Source organism: Zootoca vivipara, chromosome 1, assembly GCF_965207765.1.
Source record: "Zootoca vivipara chromosome 1, rZooViv2.hap1.1, whole genome shotgun sequence".
NCBI classification, from domain to species: Eukaryota; Metazoa; Chordata; class Lepidosauria; order Squamata; family Lacertidae; genus Zootoca; species Zootoca vivipara.
In genome coordinates, this window is record NC_142582.1 from 65,914,022 (window position 1) to 65,938,685 (window position 24,664).

General features: G+C 44.3%; 1 protein-coding gene across 2 annotated transcripts in view; it reads right to left on the reverse strand.

The window, feature by feature from the left end:
* Positions 1-5,154: 5,154 nt before the first annotated feature.
* The window catches only part of LMO1 (LIM domain only 1), a 121,174-nt gene continuing 101,664 nt past the window's right edge, over positions 5,155-24,664 (reverse strand). For both annotated transcript variants that reach the window (XM_035119726.3, XM_035119717.3), the window contains exons 3-4: positions 21,443-21,568; positions 5,155-5,614 (exon numbers count right to left, since the gene is read on the reverse strand). In XM_035119726.3, coding sequence (XP_034975617.1) covers positions 5,509-5,614; positions 21,443-21,568 — 232 coding nt within the window. In that variant the 3' untranslated portion in view covers positions 5,155-5,508. The remainder of the gene's footprint in view (positions 5,615-21,442; positions 21,569-24,664) is intronic.

Here is a 24,664-nt window from a genome sequence, read left to right on the forward strand (position 1 = left end):
GGCACACGAGCATCGAGCTGTTCTGAATGCAACGAGATGAAAGGCAGGGAAATGCAAACAGGATTTGCATGGGAGTCCATGTGGCGAAGATGCTAAACAAATGAGATTCCTGGAGCCTCAGCGAGCTGTGCTATAGCCCTGAAGTGCAACTAACTTTCTAGCAATTCATGTGTGCATTCCCCTTTTATACTAAAGTTTTGGGGAAAACAATAAGAACAGCAGCTGGCAGATTGACTAGAGAAAAGTGGACTGTTGCTCAGGGGCTTAGGCTTGTGGCGTTTCAATTGTGGGTATCTCTGGCAAGGACCAGGCACCAGAGCTGCTTGTACAGCCATTCCCAAGTTAACTCAGCATAGCCTGCATCTGAATTACAGCAGAATGAGCTGAGCTGCGATGGTATCGAAAGAAGTGTCCATGCACACGAAAGCTCATGCCAATGACAAACTTAGCTGGTCTTTAAGGTGCTACTGGAAGGAATTTTTTTTGGGGGGGGGCAGACCAACACAGCTACCTACCTGTAACTGTGATGGTTCCAGTTCAGATCTTTACCAGCTAGCGATTTTTTGCATGGTGGAGGAGCAAACACAACGCCACACACACATGACACAGATGCCCAGATCGCATGACAGTACGATCGACATGATGCCTGCACTCTCAGAAAGGCAGGGGGCGGAGGGAGGAAGGAAGAGAGATAGCTGAGATTTGGCATCTGCAGAACTGAGGTGGCCACTAAACCCTGATGACTATGTTCCACCTCCACTTCTAGAGGCTGAATGTCTGCTGGAAACCATGGGAGGGGAGATTATTTGATGCGCACAGGTCCTGATTGTTTGCTTCCCATGGGAATCTGGTTGGTCACTGTGAGAAGAGATGCTGGCTGTGTTCCAGTCCAAACTTCTCCCCGACATGCAACATGTCTGAAGTGAGCCATGTTTTACCCTGGTGGAAGGCAAGCTCTAGGAAACCATTATGATGATCATAAGAATTACTTACAAGACTGGTAAGTGTTGAGGATACCATTTTGGGCACATGAATAACAGCTTCCACATTCACACATCTAACCTCTCTAAGAAAAAAGTGTGCATGCACACGGAAGCTCATACCAATGACAAACCTAGTTGGTCTCTAAGGTGCTACTGGAAGGAATTTTTATTTATTTATTTTTTGTTTCGACTACGTCGGACCAACACGGCTACCTACCTGTAACTGTCTAAGAAAGACATTCCCATTAGAAATATGAAACTGCTTGAAATCACTAGCAACTTCATTTCTCAGATCTTGGATTCTGTGGATGCAAAAAGCATCAAAGGAAGGTGAACCAAGAGGTCAGCTTAATCTTGAGAGTAAATACCTAAGGTCAGTGTGGTTTATTTTCAAGTAAACTGGAGTGGATCAGGCTAAATGATTACTGGGAAACACCTTTTGATAAACGGGTGATGATCTGGAACATATAATATGTGTGAATGCATTACGTATACCTTGTGTTGTACATATTCTTGTAAAGAAGCTGGTAAAATGCGGGCTAGACAATGCTACCATTCAGTGGATTTGTAACTGGCTTACTGACCGAACCCAATGGCTCCTCTTCATCCTGGAGAGAAGTGACTAGTGGGGTGCCACAGGGTTCTGTCTTGGGCCCAATCTTATTCAACATCTTTATCAATGACTTGGATGATGGGCTTGAGGGCATCCTGAGCAAGTTTGCAGATGACACCAAATTGGGAGGGGTGGCTAATACTCCAGAGGACAGGATCACACTTCAAAATGACCTTAACAGATTAGACAACTGGGCCAAAGCAAACACGATGAATTTTAACAGGGAGAAATGTAAAGTACTACACTTGGGCAAAAAATATGTATGAAAGGCACAAATACAGGATGGGTGACACCTGGCTTGAGAGCAGTACATGTGAAAAGGATCTAGGAGTCTTGCTAGACCACAAACTTGACATGAGTCAACAGTGTGATGCAGCAGCTAAAAAAGCCAATGCAATTCTGGGCTGCATCAATAGGAGTATAGCATCTAGATCAAGGGACGTAATAGTACCACTGTATTCCACTCTGGTCAGACCTCACCTGGAATACTGTGTCCAGTTCTGGGCACCACAGTTCAAGAAGGATACTGACAAGCTGGAACATGTCCAGAGGAGGGCAACCAAAATGGTCAAAGGCCTGGAAATGATGCCTTATGAGGAATGGCTTAGGGAGCTGGGTATGTTTAGCGTGGAGAAGAGAAGATTAAGGGGTGATATGATAGCCATGTTCAAATATATAAAAGGATGTCATATGGAAGAGGGTGAAAGGTTGTTTTCTGCTGCTCCAGAGAAGCGGACACGGAGCAATGGATTCAAGCTACAAGAAAGAAGGTTCCACCTAAACATTAGGAAGAACTTACTGACAGTAAGAGCTGTTTGACAGTGGAATTAGCTGCCAAGGAATGTGGTGGAGTCTCCTTCTTTGGAGGTCTTTAAGCGGAGACTTGACAGCCATCTGTCAGGAATGCTTTGATGGTGTTTCCTGCTTGGCAGGGGGTTGGACTGGATGGCCCTTGTGGTCTCTTCCAACTCTATGATTCTATGATTGAAAAGTGGTTACAGTGGGGAGGACTTTTTTTTTAAAGAGGTAAGGGTTAGCAAAGAGGGCTGCAAAGGTTTTGTGAGGATTCACTAGAAATAGGGGAGAGAGTGGTGCTTTAGGACTGGTTTCTCTCTCCCCTCTTTTTGTGCTCAGGGTTATGCTGAAAGCCAAATTATCTCTGTAACCTGCCTTGTTTCTCTATTGGTATGGTAATGGGTGATGCAAAGGGCTTCTCACAGAGGAGGTAGTGGAGCAACTAACCCACCTTAGATGAAAGAGACCATGGCTTGTTTGAGCAGTCACATTTGCACATCAGGATACACCATAGTTTCTGGCCTATTGTGGTTTACCGTGACCGAGCAGGATGTTGGTGTATGCTGCCTGATTGATCCTTCTTGATTCTTCCCCTCACACAAGCAAAACATACCATAAGCCCGCAATTAGGCTTGGCTTCTCATTATGCCCAAACCCAGGACTGTGGTTTGTAGATAACTAACAAGCCGTGATCATTTGCAAGTCTTAAACAATGGTTTGCAGGTGACTAATGGATTCCAGGTTGTGACATGATGGGGGACAAGATGTAATCAGGAAGCCGAGCTGAATCACAGCATCCTGGCTTGTTTCTCTCGCTCATGCCAGATGAAGAATGAAGCGGGGGCAATGGTGTATCATGGTAAACCATTAAAAACCAGAAACCAGTTTCTTGTACTGTGATCCTGGTTTATTCAACAAACCGTGGCTTAGTATTACATCCAAACACAGCCAGTATCCTGCAGTTTGGACACACTGTTATGAGTAGCAACAGCCTATGCCCCATACCTGTTGTTGTTGTTTAAAAAGTTGATTGCCTTTTCCCTGTTTAAAGTTCCCACCCATTCCCCCAGGAATGAGCTAGACAACCCTGAAATAAGTTTGTGTTCTTTCATGGTGACACTCAACGTAACCTGGGAGCAGTGGAATCTTGCAACAAAATCTTCCATCGGAAACAACGTATGAAATGTTGTGTGCAATGACTCCGTAATGTGCTTGGTCCTGCTGTAGGGGATATATACAAAGCTGGTCAAAGCACCCAGATGCTGGGCCAGGTGGCAATAGATATTCAGAGGTGGGGAGAGCTGGTGTAGTTCGTCTCCTCTAATGGATCAGCGCAATTACTGTCCACAGCGGCCACGTGGTGAAGAAGAGATGCCCTATGGACACCACTGTTTCTACAGCTTAGCTGGATGGGGTCAGGGTAGGGATGAGGCAGGAATTGTGGAGGCAAACCAGTGTGAGTGCTGTATTGGCTGTGCCTGCACGCTGGTGCAGCCCTGCCCTTGTGGATGCACGATTCCAGCCTTGTCCAAGGAAGCTGCAACATTGCCCATGTCAAGAGGGCAACACCATGGTGCTGCCTCACCACACAGGCCGGCCTGGGCTGCAGTGGCTGTGCCTTTAAATTGGGTGCTTTCATGTATAAGGAAGTTCTTTTCTACAAGCATCCCCTGGAACAGGGGTCGGCAAGGCTTACCGGGCATGGGCTGGATCACTCCCGCAGAGATCCTCTGTGGGCCGGGCCGGCGCAGTGCGATGCCGGAAATAACTTCTGTGCATGCCCAGACGCTGGAAATTGTGCCTGCGCAGAAGCAATTTCCGGCATCTGGGCATGCGCAGAAGCAATTTTGGGAGCCGCGGAAGAGAGTTCCCCTGTTGTGCTGGTTTAGCGCAGCGCGAAGGGACTCGCCAAGTGGGCAGCTTGGATCAGGGTCGGCTCATGGGCCAGTTAAGCGACCCTCATGGGCCGCTTCTGGCCCATGGGCCTTAGGTTGCGGACCTCTGCTCTGGAACCTAAATAGTTCTCTCTACAGCAGCTCTCCTCTTTTTACTCTGTAGGTCGGCTTATACAATCAGCAGGATCAAAAGGTAAAGCTGGGGTTGCTGACATTTTGGAGCCCACTGGAACGTCTGGAAGCAGAAGAAACCATCGTGGGCATCACACACACACATGGCAGCCAAGCACGCAACACAAGCTATTACATAGGCTACAACAGAATGCATCTTCCAAGTCTCTTTTCAGTGGAGCAGAGGGGACTGGAACCCTGGGGGTGCCAAAGAAAGTCTTACTGGTCAGATTGGCGACCCCTGATTTCCTGGCAGATGTCACTCCAGGTTGCTGTGGCTTGGTGGGAAGGATCATACCAGTAGCTCAGTGGTAGAACACCTGCTTTACACGCAGAGGGTCCCAGATTCAATCCCCAGCATGTTGTCTGTCAGGGTAGACAATACTGAGCCAGATGAACCAATAGGCAGCTTCCTATGTTCCTGCTGGCTGGTTTAAATATTATTCAGTATCAAAAAGAAGCTCCCTGAATGCAGAAATAAGAGGTATCTCAGAGAGAAGCTAGGATGAAGTATTGTCCTCCTCTTTTCTTAAACCTGATTCTTAGGATACTGAAGAGCCCCAGGACAGAACTGCTCTTCTGCAATCTCAGACCACTCTAGGAACTTCCACATGGAGACCCTTGTGTGCACTGAGTGACATGGCTTCTTCCTATGTGAACACTGCCAGAGCAAATAATCGCTTAAAGATGGCCAGGAAACATTCATTATTATTTTTTAATTCACACCTGTAATAAAATTGCATTACATTTTTCATAAAATAAATGTTCCAGTTTATATACAGAAAAAACAGACTGTACAGAGCCCTCCCCCAAATATCCCCCCCAAAAAACTCACGAACATACAGGCAATGCAGTGCTCAGCTAAGCAGGCACAACTGTACATCTAAAATTGTAACTGCTTTGTGTTGTGGGGAGGGGGGAAAATACTACAATGTATAGAGTCCTTTGTGGACCGAGAATTAAAAAAATATTGCAGGCAAGCTGACAGACGCCCTTCACTGCTAGTGCGGCTGAACGTCCATCCCACAGTGTTTCAGCAAAGCAGGGTTTGTTATTGAACTTGGGGCTCAAAACTCCCGTTCAGCTGCCCCTCCTCATAGTCCATCTGACACAAGATCATGTTGTTCTTCAGGAAAAATTTGTCTCCCACGCAAAATCTAGAACACAGAAGAAAAAGAAGAGATCATTTACCCAAGGAAAGAAAAAATAAGAATCTCTTTTTCCTGACCTTAAGTAGGTGATTAATGCATCATTCTAAAGGTCTTTATGTTTTTTATCTTTCATTGGCTTTTGAGAAAAAGAGGCGGTTATGTTGTGCGTCTTTTTCCTCCCCACCTGAAAATGTTTAATTTATTTACAAATACATTTCTATTACCACGAAATCAGGAATGAAAAACACTTCTCAAAGAGACAAACATATAATCAACACAAAAGCAAAAAGTTTTTGTTTTTGTTTTAAAGGGGCAACGGGAATCAGAAGAACATAAAACTGGGCCGTACGACAGGGTAAGCGTGTATAGATAAAAAAGCTCCACAAAGAGAGATTCACATCACTCTTTTTGAGCTGCTATGAACTGATTAAGAAACCCAAGAAGCGGGATTGGCCCTAACATTAGGCGGAGTTAGATGATTTGGTTCAAATGGCAAGTTTTAAAGGGCATAAAATGATCACTAATTTGGCTTATGATCATATTTTTAAACACCAAAGGAGAGAAGAATGCCATTAAGATTTTCTGCCTCTAGCATCAAAAGGTCTAGAGGCCTTCAATTATAACTGTTAATTGGAAAGATAACATTAACCCGGTGATCTCAGGGCCCACAAACCAGGCTTATTCAACTTGTTTGGGCCTGAGTTTGCAATGCACCAGACGCTTCTGACGATCCTTTAATAAATCAGCCCCTTTCTGTTTAGTTACACACACCCTCTCAGTGACCTATGTTCAGTACCAGGCTGAGACTTGCAGGTGAGAACTGGAAGATTTGCCCAGGTAGTGGGCAGGCGGGGGAGCCAGGACCATGGACAGCTCACTGTGCAGCAGGATAGGATTCAGGCCCGATACAGATTCAGGTCAGACAGGGTGCTTCCATACGGTAATTTTTTGTGGACTCAGGGCTGCTCCTGCATGCAACTTTTGCACAGCATCCATATGATGGTGATCTCATTAAAAATGATGTTCCGTATCATTTTTACAATTTAATCTGGATTTTCCATTTCTGTGGGAAATCTGATAAGTAAAAAATAAATAAAAGAATAGCAAATAGTAAATGCAGAATAACTTAGGGAAGTGCGGAATGGGAGGGCATTTCGATAAGGATTACGTTATGTGGTGGGAGAGAAAAGCTTGCAGCATGGGGTCCACAGTAAATGGCTATGTGGAAGCATCTTAACTTGTGTTCTGGTGCTTTATGTCTGGCCTGACTATCATGTTCTGCAGTGAGCTGTCCGTGGTCCTGGCTCTTTGCTTATACCTGTGAACACTTCCAGTGCTCACCTAAGGTCTCAACCTGGTACTGGACGTAGGTGGTGCCTTCAGTCTTTAAATGCAACTGGGTTCTGCACACACACACAAGCACACACACACACACACACACACACACACACACACACACGAATCCCCATTCTTTGTAAAGGTAAAGGTAAAGGGACCCCTGACCATTAGGTCCAGTTGCGACCAACTCTGGGGTTGCGTGCTCATCTCACATTATTGGCCGAGGGAGCCGGCGTATAGCTTCCAGATCATGTGGCCAGCATGACAAAGCCACTTCTGGCGAACCAGACCAGCACACGGAAATGCCGTTTACCTTCCCGCTGTAGCGGTACCTATTTATCTACTTGCATTTTGACGTGCTTTCGAACTGCTAGGTTGGCAGGAGCTGGGACCGAGCATCGGGAGCTCACCCCATCACAGGGATTCGAACCGCCGACCTTCTGATCGGCAAGCCCTAGGCTCTGTGGTTTAACCCACAGCGCCACCTGGGTCCCAGCGCCACCTGGGTCCCCATTCTTTGTATCACCCATCAAATTATAAAGGGTCTGACTTATGACCCTCGCAAACACCCACACCTTCCAAGTCTGCCATAAATCTGCAAGCCCCTGTTGGTATTGAACCTAACTGAATTTGCTAAAATTTAAAAACAAGGATCTCCACTATTACATTCACCTGATATGTAGTCTAGTTGACAGAAACAGTAGTCTGAAAGAGCCATGGCCTATGCTTATCTTAGTTACCAAATGAGTACTTGCAATGGAACTGTCTCTTCTCTTAGCCTCTTCCCATCTTAAAACTTAATCCATGTCTAAAAGGTAAGGGTAAAGGACCCCTGACCGTTAAGTCCAGTCGCGAACGACTCTGGGGTTGCGGCGCTCATCTTGCTTTACTGGCCGAGGGAGCTGGCATTTGTCTGCAGACAGTTTTTCCGAGTCATGTGGCCAGCATGACTAAGCCGCTTCTGGTGAAACCAGAGCAGTGCACAGGAATCTATGTCTAGGTAATTTTTTTCACGTTGTATATGGAATATTGCACCAACATAATACAAGCCATGTGCTATTTATTGGCTGCACGTCCTGGAAGACCCACTCCTGCTGCAGAAGCTGAGGCTGCTGACCGGACTCTTGGGCTGGGGGGTGTTGTTTATGTGGTTTTGCTGGGTGGGGGTTGTTGCCGTTATTGATATTATTATTTTTGTATCTTTATTTTTGATCTTATGATTTATGTGGAAATTGTTCTGTTTGGTTGTGTACTTTTTGATGTTTTATTTATTGTTTGACTACTTTTGTTATGTATGTGATTATGCATTTTTTACATGTTGCAATCCCCCTTGAGCATGGTTCCAACTAGGGAATTCCAACAAATTCCAACAAATGAAATGATGTATGTATTTCTTTTGACATTCATGTTACTTTTGATGAATGATGAGTAAGAAATGCAGCCTCCTAAAGTGCAATTCTCCCACCCACACATTAAGCAGACATGCTGAAGGGAGAGCTGGATCATGGCAGCTAATCCTCTCCCTATAAGGTGTACCTCATCCCCAGTGTCTTCACATTAAAAACAGGGCTGTGCACAATGTAGCATTGACCACTTGTGAGATCATTTAGGTAAGGCTGAAATAACTTTGCCAGACCCATAACAAAGACTACCAGCTGAACTATAGGCACCAAGGCAAACTGTCTTCCTACTTCCTACTTTGCTGGGATGCAACACTTGATCGTATTCAGGGCTGTGCAAGAGGCATAATTTGAAAGGCAAGGCTAGAGAATACTTCATGCACACCAAGTGTATGACTGGAGTGGAGGTGTCAGCCTTTGCACTTTGGTGGATACTTAATGCATTTTCTCTCCGTCGAGGGACCAGGAACCCGCTAAACACACTACATGGTAACTTGTTCTCTGGCAGCAAGAAACTTGCTTATATCACCAGAGAGTGTTGTTGCTAAGTTTTGGAAAATGAATTTACAGTACTCAAAAGTAAGTCACACTGTGTTCAGTGTGGTTTACGCCTGAGAAAATGGACTTTGGATTGCAATTTTCATTTCACTGGGACCTACTTAAGCTTTTGGCTTAAGGAAGAGTCACACATTTATCATCCAACATGTGTTGATGAGGGCTAGAATTATCTTACACTATAAAGGAAAGTGGGGTGTCGTTCCATCAAACGCCTTCATGGAATGCATGCTTATTTTTCTTAGTCCTAGTGTGCACATGACTTCAAATGTTTGAGAGCTCCTTCTCAATAGCCCAGTCCCAATGCAATACAGATCGAGGTACCATATCCAGGAAGCAATAATCATGGTTCCTTCTCAGGTGAATATCACCTACTGAAAAGGGTAAAGATCGTTCATCTGGCTTATGCAGGAGACTCTGATCAGCATGTACATGTGGACATTGGCATATATGCAGTTGAAGCAGCAAAAGAATGTCTTCCCCTTTGTCCCATGTCATCAATTTCCAATAATGCCTAGGTCAGAAGTAGTCAACATGGTGGTCTGCAGATGTTGGACTGCAACTCTCATCCCCCCAAGCAGTATGGCCAACAGTCAAGGACGATGTGGATTGAAATCCAACAAACTTTGCAGGCTACCATGTTGGGTATCCCCAATCTGGATGTTACTTGAGAAGGATGGGTCATAGAGTGGCAAAGCAGTTTTCATGCTGCTGCAGAAAAAAATTATAGACTGCACAGAATAGGAAATTAAACCCTCCCTCAGCAAACTTTCACACTGGGGAAATACTGGTTCCACTTAGCACGATGAAGTATCAGCGGTCTTAGTGACAGCTAATTTTCTTCTGACCCTCAGGTTCGCTGGCAGCTTAATTTGATGACAATAGGCAAGAAGCTTATGGTTACAATGGGAAAAGGGTTAATTAATAGATCAGGTAAGATTCAGCTTGGTGCCCTATATGTATTATCCTTATGAGAATTTTGAAACTCCTTTCAATACTACTGAGCTCTACGATTTGGGGTTTCTATCAAGGAGACATAGACAAAATAATTATCACACCAGCTAAAACCCGCGCCTCAAAATCTGTTGTGAAAAGTGCAGGCCTCTCCAAGTGTTTTGCTGAATTGGAAAGGTTTCCCTTGCTGACTGAAAAACAGACAGCTGCTGACTCGCTACATATTTTTGCCTTAAACCAAGAAGCAAAAAACTGAAGGAGTAGTAATGCAAAATGAAGATTAAAGTCTTGCCACCGGCACAAGTGCAGCGCGCTTGACAGCTGCCTCTTGCCAAATCAGCGGAGGTTTCGAGGAGCAGGGATGGAAGACCTCGCAAAGCATGGAGAAGAAATGTGTTATGTTTTAGAAATGACATTTTGGAAGCTCCCCGACTAGAATTTCAAAGTGGGGTCAAACTAGCGCCCCCCCCTGCAGCTGGGCTGTGTCATATATTACACGGCGGCAGATGTGGGTTGGGCATGGGGCGGCGGGGGGGAGAGAATTCATTCAGTTCACATTTTTATGCGAATCTACCTAATTTTCACCTTCCAAACCGATTCATACTACTCTTTTGCAATGTAGTTCTGCAACCCAAAAATGCATTCCAAAAAAAGTGTATATTGAGGTAAAGAATGCACCAAAATGCAGGTCTCAATCAAAATCATGTACAAAAATGCATTATATATGAGGACATTGCTGGTAAAAACACACACACACACACACACACGAGAGAGAGAGAGAGAGAGAGAGAGAGAGAGAGAGAGAGAGAGAGAGAGAGAGTATATTTGGCACACGACGACTCTGGATAGCTCAGTTAGTTAGAGCGTGGTGCTGATAACGCCAAGGTTGCAGGTTTGATCCCCATATGGGACAGCTGCATTTCCCTGCATTGCAGGGCGTTGGACTAGATGATACTCAGGGTCCCTTCCAACTCTACAAATCTATGATTTCCATGATATTTGCTTAAATGAGTTTATTCGAGAGTGTGCATAAAAAATGTGTACAGATTTTCATGCAGCCTGGGGCATCCAAATCATGTGAGATAACTGGTGGGCCTGAGGACTTGGTGAAATTAACCAGTACCAGATGCAATGAGTAACCATTCACTTTATATGCTTACACAGAAGTTAGTCCCACTGAGTTCAGTGGGGCTTACTCCCATGTAAGTGGCTGCAGAAGTGCAGCCTTAATCACCTCAAAATCAATGACTTGGATCCTAACTGTCCATTCTGCAAATGGAAGGGTTGTTTCCAGACACAGATTGCTGAGGCTTCTGCTAGCGAAAGGGAGGAGAAGGGTGACTTTTCTTTGGGGTTTTTTTTTTTTTTTTGCAGATTCTCCTTCCACTTTGCTTTTCTCATGCCATTCCCTACACGGTTCCAGAATGGCCTCTGGCTCTCCGGAGCAGCTTTTCAGAAAGCGCAGAGGGCAGGGAGAATCAGTAGAAATCATTTATTTTCATTCTGCTGGCATGAGCGCATATATATATATGAGGTGTCCCATTCACAGTCACTTTAGGAACCAATGTTTAAATTTATAACCTTTGTTTAAAGCAGCAGGTATATTGCCTTCAGGATTCATTTAAACACTGCCTACTATTCTTGAAACGAGGTTGAGGATTTAAAAGGATTTTTTTTTAAAAAAACCAACCAAACAACAACAACCCAACAACAAATAAACCAAACAAACCCAGCTCTCATCTAACAAATTGCAATAGTTACTGCCAGGAAATATTTTAGAAGTAACAGTTAATGCTGACAGTAACACTAACAGTGCACTGTGTAAGATAATTAATGGAAATAGAGTGCTGAAGTAGTTTTGAGTTTGTGGTTTTTAAAAAAACAGTGTGCTAACAGCACAGACAAGTCATCTAAAATGAGTCTAACTTTCGATCATATATCTGGGTGACATATATTTTAGGAAACTGGGGGGGACCTGTTCTCAAGCACTGGAGTTGTGTGGGGTGTGTGTTGAGGGTGTGTGTGCGTCTAAGCATCCCCAAACTGCGGCCCTCCAGATGTTTTGGCCTACAACTCCCATGATCCCTTGCTAACAGGACTACAGTGGTCAGGGATGATGGGAATTGTAGTCCAAAACATCTGGAGGGCTGAAGTTTGGGGGTGCCTGAGTCTAAAGGCTATGACTTAAGAGAGGGGTAGGAGATCGCTGGCCCACCAAATGTTGCTTGACCATTGGCCAGTGTGCCTGGGGCTAAGTCCAACAATATCTGGAGGGCCAGGCACCACTCACCTCTAACCTAACACCATATAAGTAACATTCATTCATTTAATTTATGAAGCGCTTCCCATTAAGCAAACCTGAGGAAATTAACAACCAAAGCATCTTAAAAAAACGATTAATTAAAAACTCCATCAATAAGATTAATTAAAAACTCCATCAATAGTTCAGGTGATTAGCTGTGGGCGGAGCTAGTCAGAGCTTGGAGTGCAGCGACTGAGGAAGGAGCAGAAGGTGAGCTGAGCTTGGGAGACACTCTGTAGGTTTTGTGGCTTTGTCTTTTGGGGCTGTGTGTGAGTAAGTTTGTGTGCTTATCTGTTTTCTTACTTGTTTGTGTGCTTGTGCTGGTTTTCTAGGGCTGCTGCCTCTTGGATTTGGGTGACTGTTCAGGCTTGTGTGGGTGTTTGTTTCTGGCTGTGACCTTGTTTGTTTCTGGCTGTGACCTTTCACCTAGAAGTGTGAGTCAGGAAGTTCAGGTGATTAGCTGTGGGCGGAGCTAGTCAGAGCTTGGAGTGCAGCGACTGAGGAAGGAGCAGAAGGTGAGCTGAGCTTGGGAGACACTCTGTAGGTTTTGTGGCTTTGTCTTTTGGGGCTGTGTGTGAGTAAGTTTGTGTGCTTATCTGTTTTCTTACTTGTTTGTGTGCTTGTGCTGGTTTTCTAGGGCTGCTGCCTCTTGGATTTGGGTGACTGTTCAGGCTTGTGTGGGTGTTTGTTTCTGGCTGTGACCTTGTTTGTTTCTGGCTGTGACCTTTCACCTAGAAGTGTGAGTCAGGAAGTTCAGGTGATTAGCTGTGGGCGGAGCTAGTCAGAGCTTGGAGTGCAGCGACTGAGGAAGGAGCAGAAGGTGAGCTGAGCTTGGGAGACACTCTGTAGGTTTTGTGGCTTTGTCTTTTGGGGCTGTGTGTGAGTAAGTTTGTGTGCTTATCTGTTTTCTTACTTGTTTGTGTGCTTGTGCTGGTTTTCTAGGGCTGCTGCCTCTTGGATTTGGGTGACTGTTCAGGCTTGTGTGGGTGTTTGTTTCTGGCTGTGACCTTGTTTGTTTCTGGCTGTGACCTTTCACCTAGAAGTGTGAGTCAGGAAGTTCAGGTGATTAGCTGTGGGCGGAGCTAGTCAGAGCTTGGACCCATCTTTTTGATCTAGGGCAGCAAGTCTCAAACGTTTGTTAGGGGGGACCTAGGCCTCTTCCTCTTTCCCCCTTGACCTCAAGGTTTTCAAGATGGAGGTGGAGGGAACAACCGTTGTCACCTGCAATTCCTGTGCAATGTTTGTTTTCTTGCCAAAGGATGTGGGTAGGTACACCTGCAACAATTGCAAGTTGGTTGCCCTACTAGAAAACAAGGTTGCCCTTCTGGAAGAGAAGGTGCAGCAGCTTCAGGGGCGTGTATCTACGCTCCAGAGAATTAAAGAGCTGGAGCTTTTCTTGGATGCAGCAGAGCACACTGTCTGCACCAAGGAGGAGACAGGGGATCTCCCTGAGGAGGAGGTCAGTTCCCCAACACAGCAGCCAGATGTATGGAGGAACGTGACTCATAGAAGTAGAAGGCCCAGGGATCGCTCTGAGTGCTTAGAATTACACAACCGTTTTGAAGTGCTCATGGAAGACGAGAAACAGACTCCACCTGAGGATCTCTCCCTCATCACAGTTGATGAGGAATATGAAGACGAGCAACCAAGTCAGTCCTCTGGGAATATGCAGGTAACCTTGGAAGGGACAGCACATGGAAGAATCCCAACCAAGCCTATGAAGAGGCGTGTAGTGGTGATTGGGGATTCCCTACTGAGGGGTACAGAAGCAGTAATCTGTGGGCCTGACAAGATGTCTCGAGAGGTGTGCTGTCTACCTGGGGCCAAGATCAAAGATGTAACAGAACGGCTGCAAGGAATCATAAAACCCACTGACAAATACCCCTTCCTTTTGGTGCATGTGGGAACCAATGACACTGCAAGCCATAGCTTACAGAAGATCAAAAATGATTATGAGGCTCTGGGCAGGAAGTTGAAGCAATTAGATGCACAAATTGTCATCTCTTCTGTCCTCCCAGTTGAACGACATGGCCCAGGGAGAGAGGGAAAAATAGGGGAAGTGAACAACTGGCTTCGCAAATGGTGCAAACAGGAACGGTTTGGATTCCTAGATCATGGTCTGCAGTTTCTTGAAGATGGACTTCTGGCAAGTGATGGACTGCACCTCACAAAAGTTGGGAGGAATGTTTTTGCCACGAAACTCAAAAACCTCATCAGGAGGGCTTTAAACTGACTTATTTGGGGGAGGGAGACAGTGGTCCTGAAGGTAGGAGTCTATCAAATGCTGAAGATGATCAACCGAATGTCAAGGACCAAATGGAGCAAGCAGCATGCAGACCTAGTGGTGGGATGAAAATATCCTTAAATAAGAGACATGGGGGAATGATCAACGGTCTTCAATGTCTGTATACTAATGCACAGAGCATGGGAAATAAACAAGATGAACTTGAGCTCTTGGTACAGCAAACTAAATATGACATAATAGGCATCACTGAAACCTGGTGGGATGAGTCTCATGACTGGAATGTAGTAATAGAGGGATACAATCTATTTAAGAGAAATAGACCAAACAGGAAAGGAGGAGGAGTAGCTTTATATGTTAGGGATATGTATACCTGTGAAGAGATCCAGGATTTAAAACTTCAAAGCCAAATTGAGAGTATCTGGGTCAAAATTAAGGGAGAGAAAAACAACAGTGATCTCATTGTGGGAGTTTACTATAGATCCCCAAGCCAAACTGAGGACACAGATGATGCCTTCCTGGAACAGATGGCCAAGCATTCCAAAGGAAGTGAGATAGTAGTAATGGGGGATTTCAACTATCCTGATATTTGTTGGATGTCAAACTCAGCCAAGAGCATAAGGTCGAACAGATTCCTCACTGGCCTTGCAGACAACTTCATTGTCCAGAAAGTGGGAGAAGCAACAAGAGGATCAGCCATTTTAGATCTGGTCCTAACCAATAGTGATGACTTGGTTAGTGGGGTAGAAGTGGCAGGATCATTAGGTGGGAGTGACCATGCTCTTCTGGAGTTTATTATCCAGCGGAAAGGAGCAACCAAGCATACTAAGGTCAAAATTCTAGACTTTAAGAAAGCCGACTTCAGAAAACTTAGGGAAACGCTGGGTGAAATCCCATGGACAGTAATACTAAAAGGGAAGGGAGTTCATGATGGTTGGGAGTTTGTTAAAAGGGAGATATTAAAAGCACAACTTCAGGCAATACCAATGAGACGGAAACATGGAAGGTGCCTAAAGAAGCCAGGCTGGCTATCTAAAGAACTTTTGACTGAGTTAAGATTTAAAAGGGATATGTACAAAAAATGGAAAAGGGGGGAAATCTCCAAAGAGGAATTCAAACATATAGCCAGCACGTGTAGAGACAAAGTCAGAAAAGCTAAAGCACAGAATGAACTCAGGCTCGCCAGAGAGGTTAAAAGCAACAAAAAGGGCTTTTATGGGTATGTCCGTAGCAAAAGGAAAAACAAGGAAACAGTGGGGTCACTCAGAGGAGAAGATGGTGAAATGCAAACAGGGGACAGAGAAAGGGCAGAACTCCTCAATGCCTTCTTTGCCTCAGTCTTCTCCAAGAAAGAAAAAAACGCCCGACCTGAAGAATATGGAGCAGATGATTCAGCAGGGGAAACACAGCCCAGGATAAGTAAGGAGGTAGTACAAGAATACTTGGCTAGTTTAGATGTATTCAAGTCTCCAGGGCCAGATGAACTACATCCAAGAGTATTAAAAGAACTGGCAGAGGTGATTTCAGAACCACTGGCAATAATCTTTGAAAATTCCTGGAGAACAGGCGAAGTTCCAGCAGACTGGAGGAGGGCAAATGTTGTCCCTATTTTCAAAAAGGGGAAAAGAGAGGACCCAAACAATTACCGCCCAGTCAGCCTGACATCAATACCAGGAAAGATTCTAGAGCAGATCATTAAGCAAACAGTCTGTGAGCACCTAGAAAGAAACTCTGTGATCACTAAAAGTCAGCATGGGTTCCTGAAAAATAAGTCATGTCAGACTAATCTGATCTCATTTTTTGACAGGATAGTTGAAATCCCCCATTACTACTATCTCACTTCCTTTGGAATGCTTGGCCAATTACAAGCCTGGTAGATGAAGGGAACGCTGTGGATGTAGCCTATCTTGATTTCAGCAAGGCCTTTGACAAGGTGCCCCATGATATTCTTGTAAAGAAGCTGGTAAAATGTGGGCTAGACAATGCTACCATTCAGTGGATTTGTAGCTGGCTTACTGACCGAACCCAAAGGGTGCTCATCAATGGCTCCTCCTCATCCTGGAGAGTAGTGACTAGTGGGGTGCCACAGGGTTCTGTCTTGGGCCCAGTCTTGTTCAACATCTTTATCAATGACTTGGATGATGGGCTTGAGGGAATCCTGAGCAAGTTTGCAGATGACACAAAATTGGGAGGGGTGGCTAACACCCCAGAGGACAGGATCACACTTCAGAATGACCTTAACAGATTAGACAACTGGGCCAAAGCAAACAAGATGAATTTTAACAAGGAGAAATGTAAAGTACTACACTTGGGCAAAAAAAATGAAAGGCACAAATACAGGATGGGAGACACCTGGCTTGAGAGCAGTACATGTGAAAAGGATCTAGGAGTTTTGGTTGACCACAAACTTGACATGAGTCAACAGTGTGATGCAGCAGCTAAAAAAGCCAATGCAATTCTGGGCTGCATCAATAGGAGTATAGCATCTAGATCAAGGGAAGTAATAGTACCACTGTATTCTGCTCTGGTCAGACCTCACCTGGAGTATTGTGTCCAGTTCTGGGCACCACAGTTCAAGAAGGATACTGATAAGCTGGAACGTGTCCAGAAGAGGGCAACCAAAATGGTCAAAGGCCTGGAAACGATGCCTTATGAGGAACGGCTTAGGGAGCTGGGTATGTTTAGCCTGGAGAAGAGAAGGTTAAGGGGTGATATGATAACCATGTTCAAATATATAAAAGGATGTCATATAGAGGAGGGAGAAAGGTTGTTTTCTGCTGCTCCAGAGAAGCGGACACGGAGCAACGGATTCAAACTACAAGAAAGAAAATTCCACCTAAACATTAGGAAGAACTTCCTGACAGTAAGAGCTGTTCGGCAGTGGAATTTGCTGCCAAGGAGTGTGGTGGAGTCTCCTTCTTTGGAGGTCTTTAAGCAGAGGCTTGACAGCCATCTGTCAGGAATGCTTTGATGGTGTTTCCTGCTTGGCAGGGGGTTGGACTGGATGGCCCTTGTGGTCTCTTCCAACTCTATGATTCTATGATTCTATGATTAAGAACACATATAAAAACAATTTCAAATCCAACTGACAAGGAAGTATCTGATTTTGTTCCCATCCTTTCAGGTCCAAGGAACTTCATTATTATGTGCTTATCTCCCCCTTCCTTTCCAAACTTTGGAAAATATGGTCCACATCCTGGTTTGGATCTACTTATGAACTGGTAATTGTTGGTTTTTTTTAAAAAAATAAAAAAATAAGGAATTGTTTTCAATGCTTTACATACATGGAATTGCTTATATGGTTCTTTCACTTCAAGACAATTAATATATGGAATCAAGTAAATACAGAAATAAACATTAACCTAGCCTTTTCTTCATTCAGTAGCACTGAGAAACTGGAAAGTATGGTTGCTGGGGTGTTGGGCTTGGACTGCGGAGAGCTGGGTTCAAATCCAGAAGAGCTATGCTAAATCCTCTGCAAGAAAGATGGGGAGGAGAGCCAGGTCTGGATACTGCAGGCCGGCTCCTCCCCAGCCAGGACAGCAGGAGCTGTAAACAACAGTGACGGGGACGCTAGCATGGCTCCACCCTAACCAGCAAGCTCCTTTTGCTCAAATCTCTGATGAGCCATCTTTGAAGATAGGGAATATCATAGTCACTGAATGCAGGGTTGCTAGGGGGATAAAATAGAATAGCTCCATGAATGCTTGGAAGGAGAGGATGTAATTTTTCAAATAAATAAGTAAATGGAGGATTATGGTGCTTAAGGCTGAAGCTGCAGTGACTGTGAGTACAATTCTATGTCTGGGAAAGTCGGGGAAACTTCAGCTCTGCCTTATTTCATAGAATATCCAGACCATCAACTCAGCCAACTTTTCTCTTCATTTTTAATTAGGGTTGCTAAAGCTTTGTGAACAAGCCTCAGAAACTCCACTGTGTACTAAAAAAGAAGAAGAAGAAAGTTCCGCTGCGGTGAAAGTACAGTATTTTTCGTTACCATCATAATACTAAAAAAATGGTCAATACGTTTTCCTCACATAACTTTGGTAAAGGCACCACAAACACATTTAAAGTCGGGGCAGACAATAAGATCCTACAGTGTTCTAGCATTTTTCAACAAAGGTGGACACAGAAACGGGGATATCTTTCTGAACCCACTAGATGTCACTAGAACCTCAGTGGAATAGCCTATCAAATGGGACAGCTTGATTTATTGAGCCTGCCTCTTTCATACAGAAAGGCAGTCTACTCCAAACAAATTATGCCAGCTTCGTGCTTGATGCAGTCTTTTCAATAATAGCTACCCAAAATGACAGTATTCCTGATACTCTTAACTTCAGATATGAAGAAACTACACTGACTTCACCGAAAAAGCTAAATTATTTCATAGAAATTGTTGAGAAGAAATGCACTGGGTTTGCACTCAAGGGAGACTGCATGGCTGTGGAGCTAAGGGGTTTTGAGTAAAGTGAATGGATTCATCATGGTAATGATGTTCTTTATGGCCAATCCACATGCCCACTGGTCATTGCTTTTAATATGTGGCCAAAAGGTGAGCACCCTTCACATATTAATCTGGTGAGGGTGTCTCCATGGGATTACCAGGGAGCAGGGCTGTGCTGCTGTCTCTGCTCCCCGACTCTTCACCGATTGGTGTGAACACCTGCACTGTCAAAGCCTATGCATGATCGGTTGCTTAGGCGCAGGTGCCCATGTGATTTGGGCTCTGGAACACATGGAAGCATACATGAAAGGAGCTACTTTGACAGTGCAGGTGTCTAGGCCAACATGTGGACATCCAGGGGCCAGCAGTGCAGCTCTACTCACTGGTAATCCTGTGGAGACCTTTTGGTGCAAAAATGGATTTGGCTTGCTAATTCCAAACTTCCTTAGTATGGTGAAGCAGCAGCAGCAGCGTGTCAAGCTGCCGATGAGCTGAGCTTTTTAGATTACCTGTTTGGCACATGTAAGGCTTAGAGGTTTTTAAAAAGCATATTAAGAGGTAGAAATAAGGTTTATCTGGGTTAAAGTAAGGCATGGATTTGTTGTTTGAAAGCAAGCTTATGATGGGATGCCAACTGAGTGGTTTAATTGTGTGCAGGAAACAGGAAGTGCTCCCACTTCCTGTCCTTCAGGCTTCTTCTAAATGTCTCAAGTTTCCCCTCTGTGATGAGATGTGTGTGTTTATAAATGTGTTGAAATTTGGGAGCCAGACTGGGACGCGCAACTTCTCTGTGATGCTCCTGCTCGCAACTCTGTAGGAGAAAGATGCAAAAGTTGCAAAGAACTGTAGCGAAGGGGAAGCTTTAAAAGATTGTGCTTCCTTTCCCCTCTACATGATGTAGTGTCTGGAACAATTCCAAGAGCACAATCCTATACATATCTATTCAGAAATAAATCCCATTGGATTAAATGGGACTTAAGCACAGGTAAGTAGGCATAAGAATGGCAGACTTTAGATGGTTCCTAATTCCCAACACACTGATGTTCCTCTTTATTTAAAGCATTTTTATGGAAACTTGATTCTGAATTTCCCGTACTGCTACATTTGATATTGGGCATTGTCAGATTCTGTTTCCTCACAGTTATCTGTACCAACCATAGCTGCCAAGTTTTCCCTTTTCTCACGAGGAAGCCTATTCAGCATAAGGGAATTTCCCTTAAAAAAAGGGATAACTTGGCAGCTATGGTACCAACCTGGTGGCCTCCTAATGTTGTGGACTACAATTTTCATAATTCCTGAGCATTGACCATCTTAGCTGGGGCTGAAAGGAGTTTTAGTCCCAAACGTATGTGGAGCACCAAGCAGGCTACCCCCATTTGCACGAAGCATTTCCGCCTTCTCTTTAGAGATACTGAAGTACTTTTAAATTAGATGTTTCTGTAATTTTGCAAGCAGCCCTGCTTGGATTGCATGCTGCCTTGCTCTTGAATTCGATCTAGCTCAAAGCCTAGACCAAACACCACCTTGAGTGCAAAGATCACCTGCGTGGCAAATCTCAATATGTACTACGAGGGTGTATATGGCAGGGCAGCCTTGTTTGTAGCTGCTTCATAACTAACAGATTTCCCTCCTTTTCCTGCCTTTGGGAACTCACTGAAACCTGAACCTTTCCCACAAGGGTTCCAAGACCGGGCTGGCCTTGTGTAAAGTTTGGAATGTTAATGTGACAGGACATCTAGGTTTGATGCTTACGTGTCATTGGGAAATATGGTTGTTACCTGCCTTGAAGAACCATACTATGGGGATAAAACGCCATCACTTTGAGAGAAAAGTTCCAAGCCCCAGCTAACCCTCTGCAAATTAAAAACCTTAAGTGGATACCCTCCTGATATCCATGCGCAACAATACAAGTCGACAACCGTGCATTAAAAGCTGCAAGACCCTTCAGCACAATGGTGGTGCAAAGCACATCAGAATAGCGACCGCGCTCTTCATTATATAGCCTCTCCTATTATAGCTTGCCTTTTAGGCACACATCATATGTCCCACTTAAAGCTGAACAGACCCTCCCGACCGTGCGGCGAGCTGATGGGGCTCGGCGAGGAATTATTCTCACGAGCTTTATTTCCTTTGACTCTTCCCAGCCCAGCCTCCGAGCCTGTCAGATGCCCAACTTAAGTAACCTTGATTTTTAAAAAAGTATTTATGCCAAGCCATCCTCATATCAATGGATGTGCAGCAGACCGACAAGAAGCTTGGCTTTGAAGCTGCTCATTCAGTTGCCTCGGTCCCGCTTAACACCACCTGCTAGCCTACAGCACAGCACTCACTTTTGTTTGTTTGTTTGCTCCTGCCACAATCCAACTTACCACCAATTCCGCATGTTGGCCTATCGGGGGAAAGGCTCCAGTGTTCCATTAGCAGGTAAAATGACTCACCCAGCAGTGGCAATTTGAAGGCCTGGGAGAAGGTGATGGATATCAAACCGTGAGCCAGACTTTCTTGTTCCACTGGGACCAGGGGTTGGGTGGGGGGTGGGGAATAACTTGCATTCTTTCTTTCTCTCTGTTCTGTTCATATAAAAGCCTCATGTCCTCACCTCTGGTTGCAAAGCTGGCAGGCAAAGCAGTCCAAATGGTAAACATTATCTCTGGCCCTCATCACCATCTCAAAGGCAGGGATCAGCTTACTGCAGGCAGCACAATTCCCTGTGGTCCCAAAGAGCCTGCCAAGGAAGCACAATCATTAGAAGCTGTTTTAATTAAATGGCGGAAGGACTAATTAAGTGTAATTAGCAGTATCAAATACTGTATTGCACCAATAAAGAGAAGTTGCCGTCCCTTATTTCGCTGACCAGCCAGTGTGTGGGAATGTGGGCTGAAATGGCAGGGAGAAAAGAAAAAAGGGAGGAGAAGAAAAAAGCTGGGCTCCTTTGCTCGGCTTCTGAGCCTCCTGCTAATTGACTGCCTAATGAAGAAATGCATTTTGCACACAGAGCACTATTTTGGGGCTTCCAACATCGTAGTCAAAGCAGTCTAATTGTGCCCCCCCTTATGCAAATTAAGACCATCTTTGCAGAACATCTTTACAGGCCCCTCTTTTAGACCTTCTGCTTTCTAATTTGCTATTCCTTCATCAATTCCTACTGATTTGTTAGCTGTGTGTGTGTGTGTGTGTGTGTGTGTGTGTGTGTGTGCCGGGTATGTTTTTTTGGGGAGCATTGGATGTAAACATGTTCCCTATGGGCCACAATTTGCCTTTGTTATAGGCAGAAGTTGGGTGAAGTTAGATACACGGAGGCAGAGAGAGCAACGTTTATTCTACATGATACTTAATTTTTTTCAGATGGGGGGGGTTCGGTGGGGGCATTTTCATTTTAGAAGTAAACACTGAACTAGGATCCTATGCTGATGGGACCTTAGGGTGATTTCAATCAATGCAAGTTTGGTTTGGCTAAAAAAAACTAACTCATCCGAATTATTTCACATTCAGTCATTTAGTGCTGAATTGGAAATGCAAGTTGATCTTTCCAGTGCAGAACAGATCCCATGACTGTTTCCACGTGGATCAAGACCACATCTACCACATCACTGGAGGATTTTCTAGGACGTGGAGGAGCTGTGATCTGAACATACATGGGCATTCGCAAAAGCTACTCAGCCCATCCACATCCATTGGAAGAGTCAAGTTGACTCCACGTAAACCATGTTTACATGGCCCAAAGCCTCCCTTTGAGAAGAGTCCAATCTTCCCACAGTTAAAATGTTAAGAATCTTAATTGGAATCTCAACCTGGAAATGAATTTTGGCAAAAAAAATAGTGTTGCTTCCCTTTTACTCTTTTCTTTTCAATTTCTCAATGAAAGTAATTCTTCCTCTACATCAATTGGTTCCACCCCACCCCCACCCCTGGTCTTTGGAGATAGCTTTTGTGTCAACACAAATGCTTTGCCAACTTTGTTATCTGCTTCCACAGATACTGGCTGCTTTCAGAGCATGACACTCCAAGAAGTACGGTTTGCTCTTCCAGGCCCACCTACAAGTCCTTGAAGATCGCTGCAGCATCACCAGCCCATGAAGAATGCATCACAATAACTCTTATAAAAGAGGCGGGTATCTCTTGACAAGTAGGACACATGGGAAGTTCACCATATCTCAGTTGTAGACCACAAGTTTCATACTCAGAAGGTCCTGTATTTTCAGGTGAAAGAACCATAAGTAGCAGGGCCTGCAACCTTGGGGAACCATGGCCAGTCAAGAGTAGAGAATGTGGGACTAGATGGACCATTGGACAGACTCAATTTAAAGCAACTTCATACAGGGTAAGATTAAGTTCATCTTTAACAATAAATGTAGGCAATAAATAGCTTTATTTGAAAGCCAATAGGTTGGATCCTGATTGAGCGGGTTAAACTTATTAAAATCAGTGAGATTTCACTCTTTCATGTCTCATTTTTCAGGCAGATTTCAACTAACTTACTCCAATTTACAACTAACTTACTCCAGATCCAATATGATTTATTATGTAATTACTACAGCAGTGTGGAAGACAGCATTCTGTTGCCTTGTCCAACACACAAGAGCTAAACCTCTGTAGTTTGCAAATGACTCCACTTCAAAGTTTGTATGACGATGGTGCTAATCAATTGCTAGCTACACTTTTAAGTAAAAAATACTCAGTAAAAACTACAAAATACTGTGCTGATTTAGTATGTTAGTCTGAGTCTGTGATAAGGTCTCTCTTATGTGTTCAGAACCTGGTGAGATGCATCCATCTCCTCCTTCATTGTTAACTTTCAGGAGGAATCGAAAAATGTTCTTGTTCACCCTGGCTTTTGATGACTGAAAGATACTAGCCATGGCAACCTTGAAATTAACAGCTGTGAGAGTTTGCCATAGTGTTTTTAGATGTTCTATGTGCTTTCAAATGTTTTAGTTGGTTTTAAAATTGGTTTTATTTTAAATTGTATTGTTTCAACTTGTTCCTGCTTGAAATGTAACAATAATAAGTGGTACCTCGACATCTGAATGATTTGACTTCCGAAGGTTTCGACTTCTGATGTCGACAACCCTGGAAGTCTTTTTGCTGCGTGCGCGTTCTGCGCCCGTGGTTGGCGCATGCGCAGAAGCGCAAAAATCACACTTTGCACATGCGCAGAACGGGCACTTCGACAACCGAAGACTTTGACTTACGAAGACGGCCACGGAATGGATCGTCTTCCTAAGTCGAGGTACCACTGTAACTGTAATTGATGCTTACGTCTTTTATAGATGTAAGCTACCTTGAGTGGGAAGGCTCTTTAGGGCCAAATGAGTAGATAGAAATGTTTGTATATATAAATATTAATATGGGCCTAGTGCTATTGCTAATATTTTTGCTTTTAATCCTGAAGAGAAAATTTGCAATCTTCGCTGCTTTCATCCTCACAACAGACTGGCAAGACGGTTCATTACTATTCTTAATTTACAGAAGGGGAGCTGAAGCTGAGATTTGTTGAAGGCCACACACAAGAAAGCTGTCACACAGATGCTATTTAAACCCAGATCTGAGTTCAGCTTTTCATCAACCGTGATGCATCCTTGCTTCCATTATAACTGAGCTCAGGCTGTAGTCTTCCTCATCAGAGCCTTGAGAATCACGTTCCATCAGCGACTGGGTGCCAGGGTAAAAATATGCATCGCAACCTTCTGATGACCTACTTCCATATGGTCTCACCATGAGGTGATGGGAAAAGTTACCACAGGGTCAGAGGAAAAACATTGTCTAGATCTGTGTGAAACCAGAGTTTCCCTGTGCAGCCTGTTCTTGGAGAAGTGGGAGA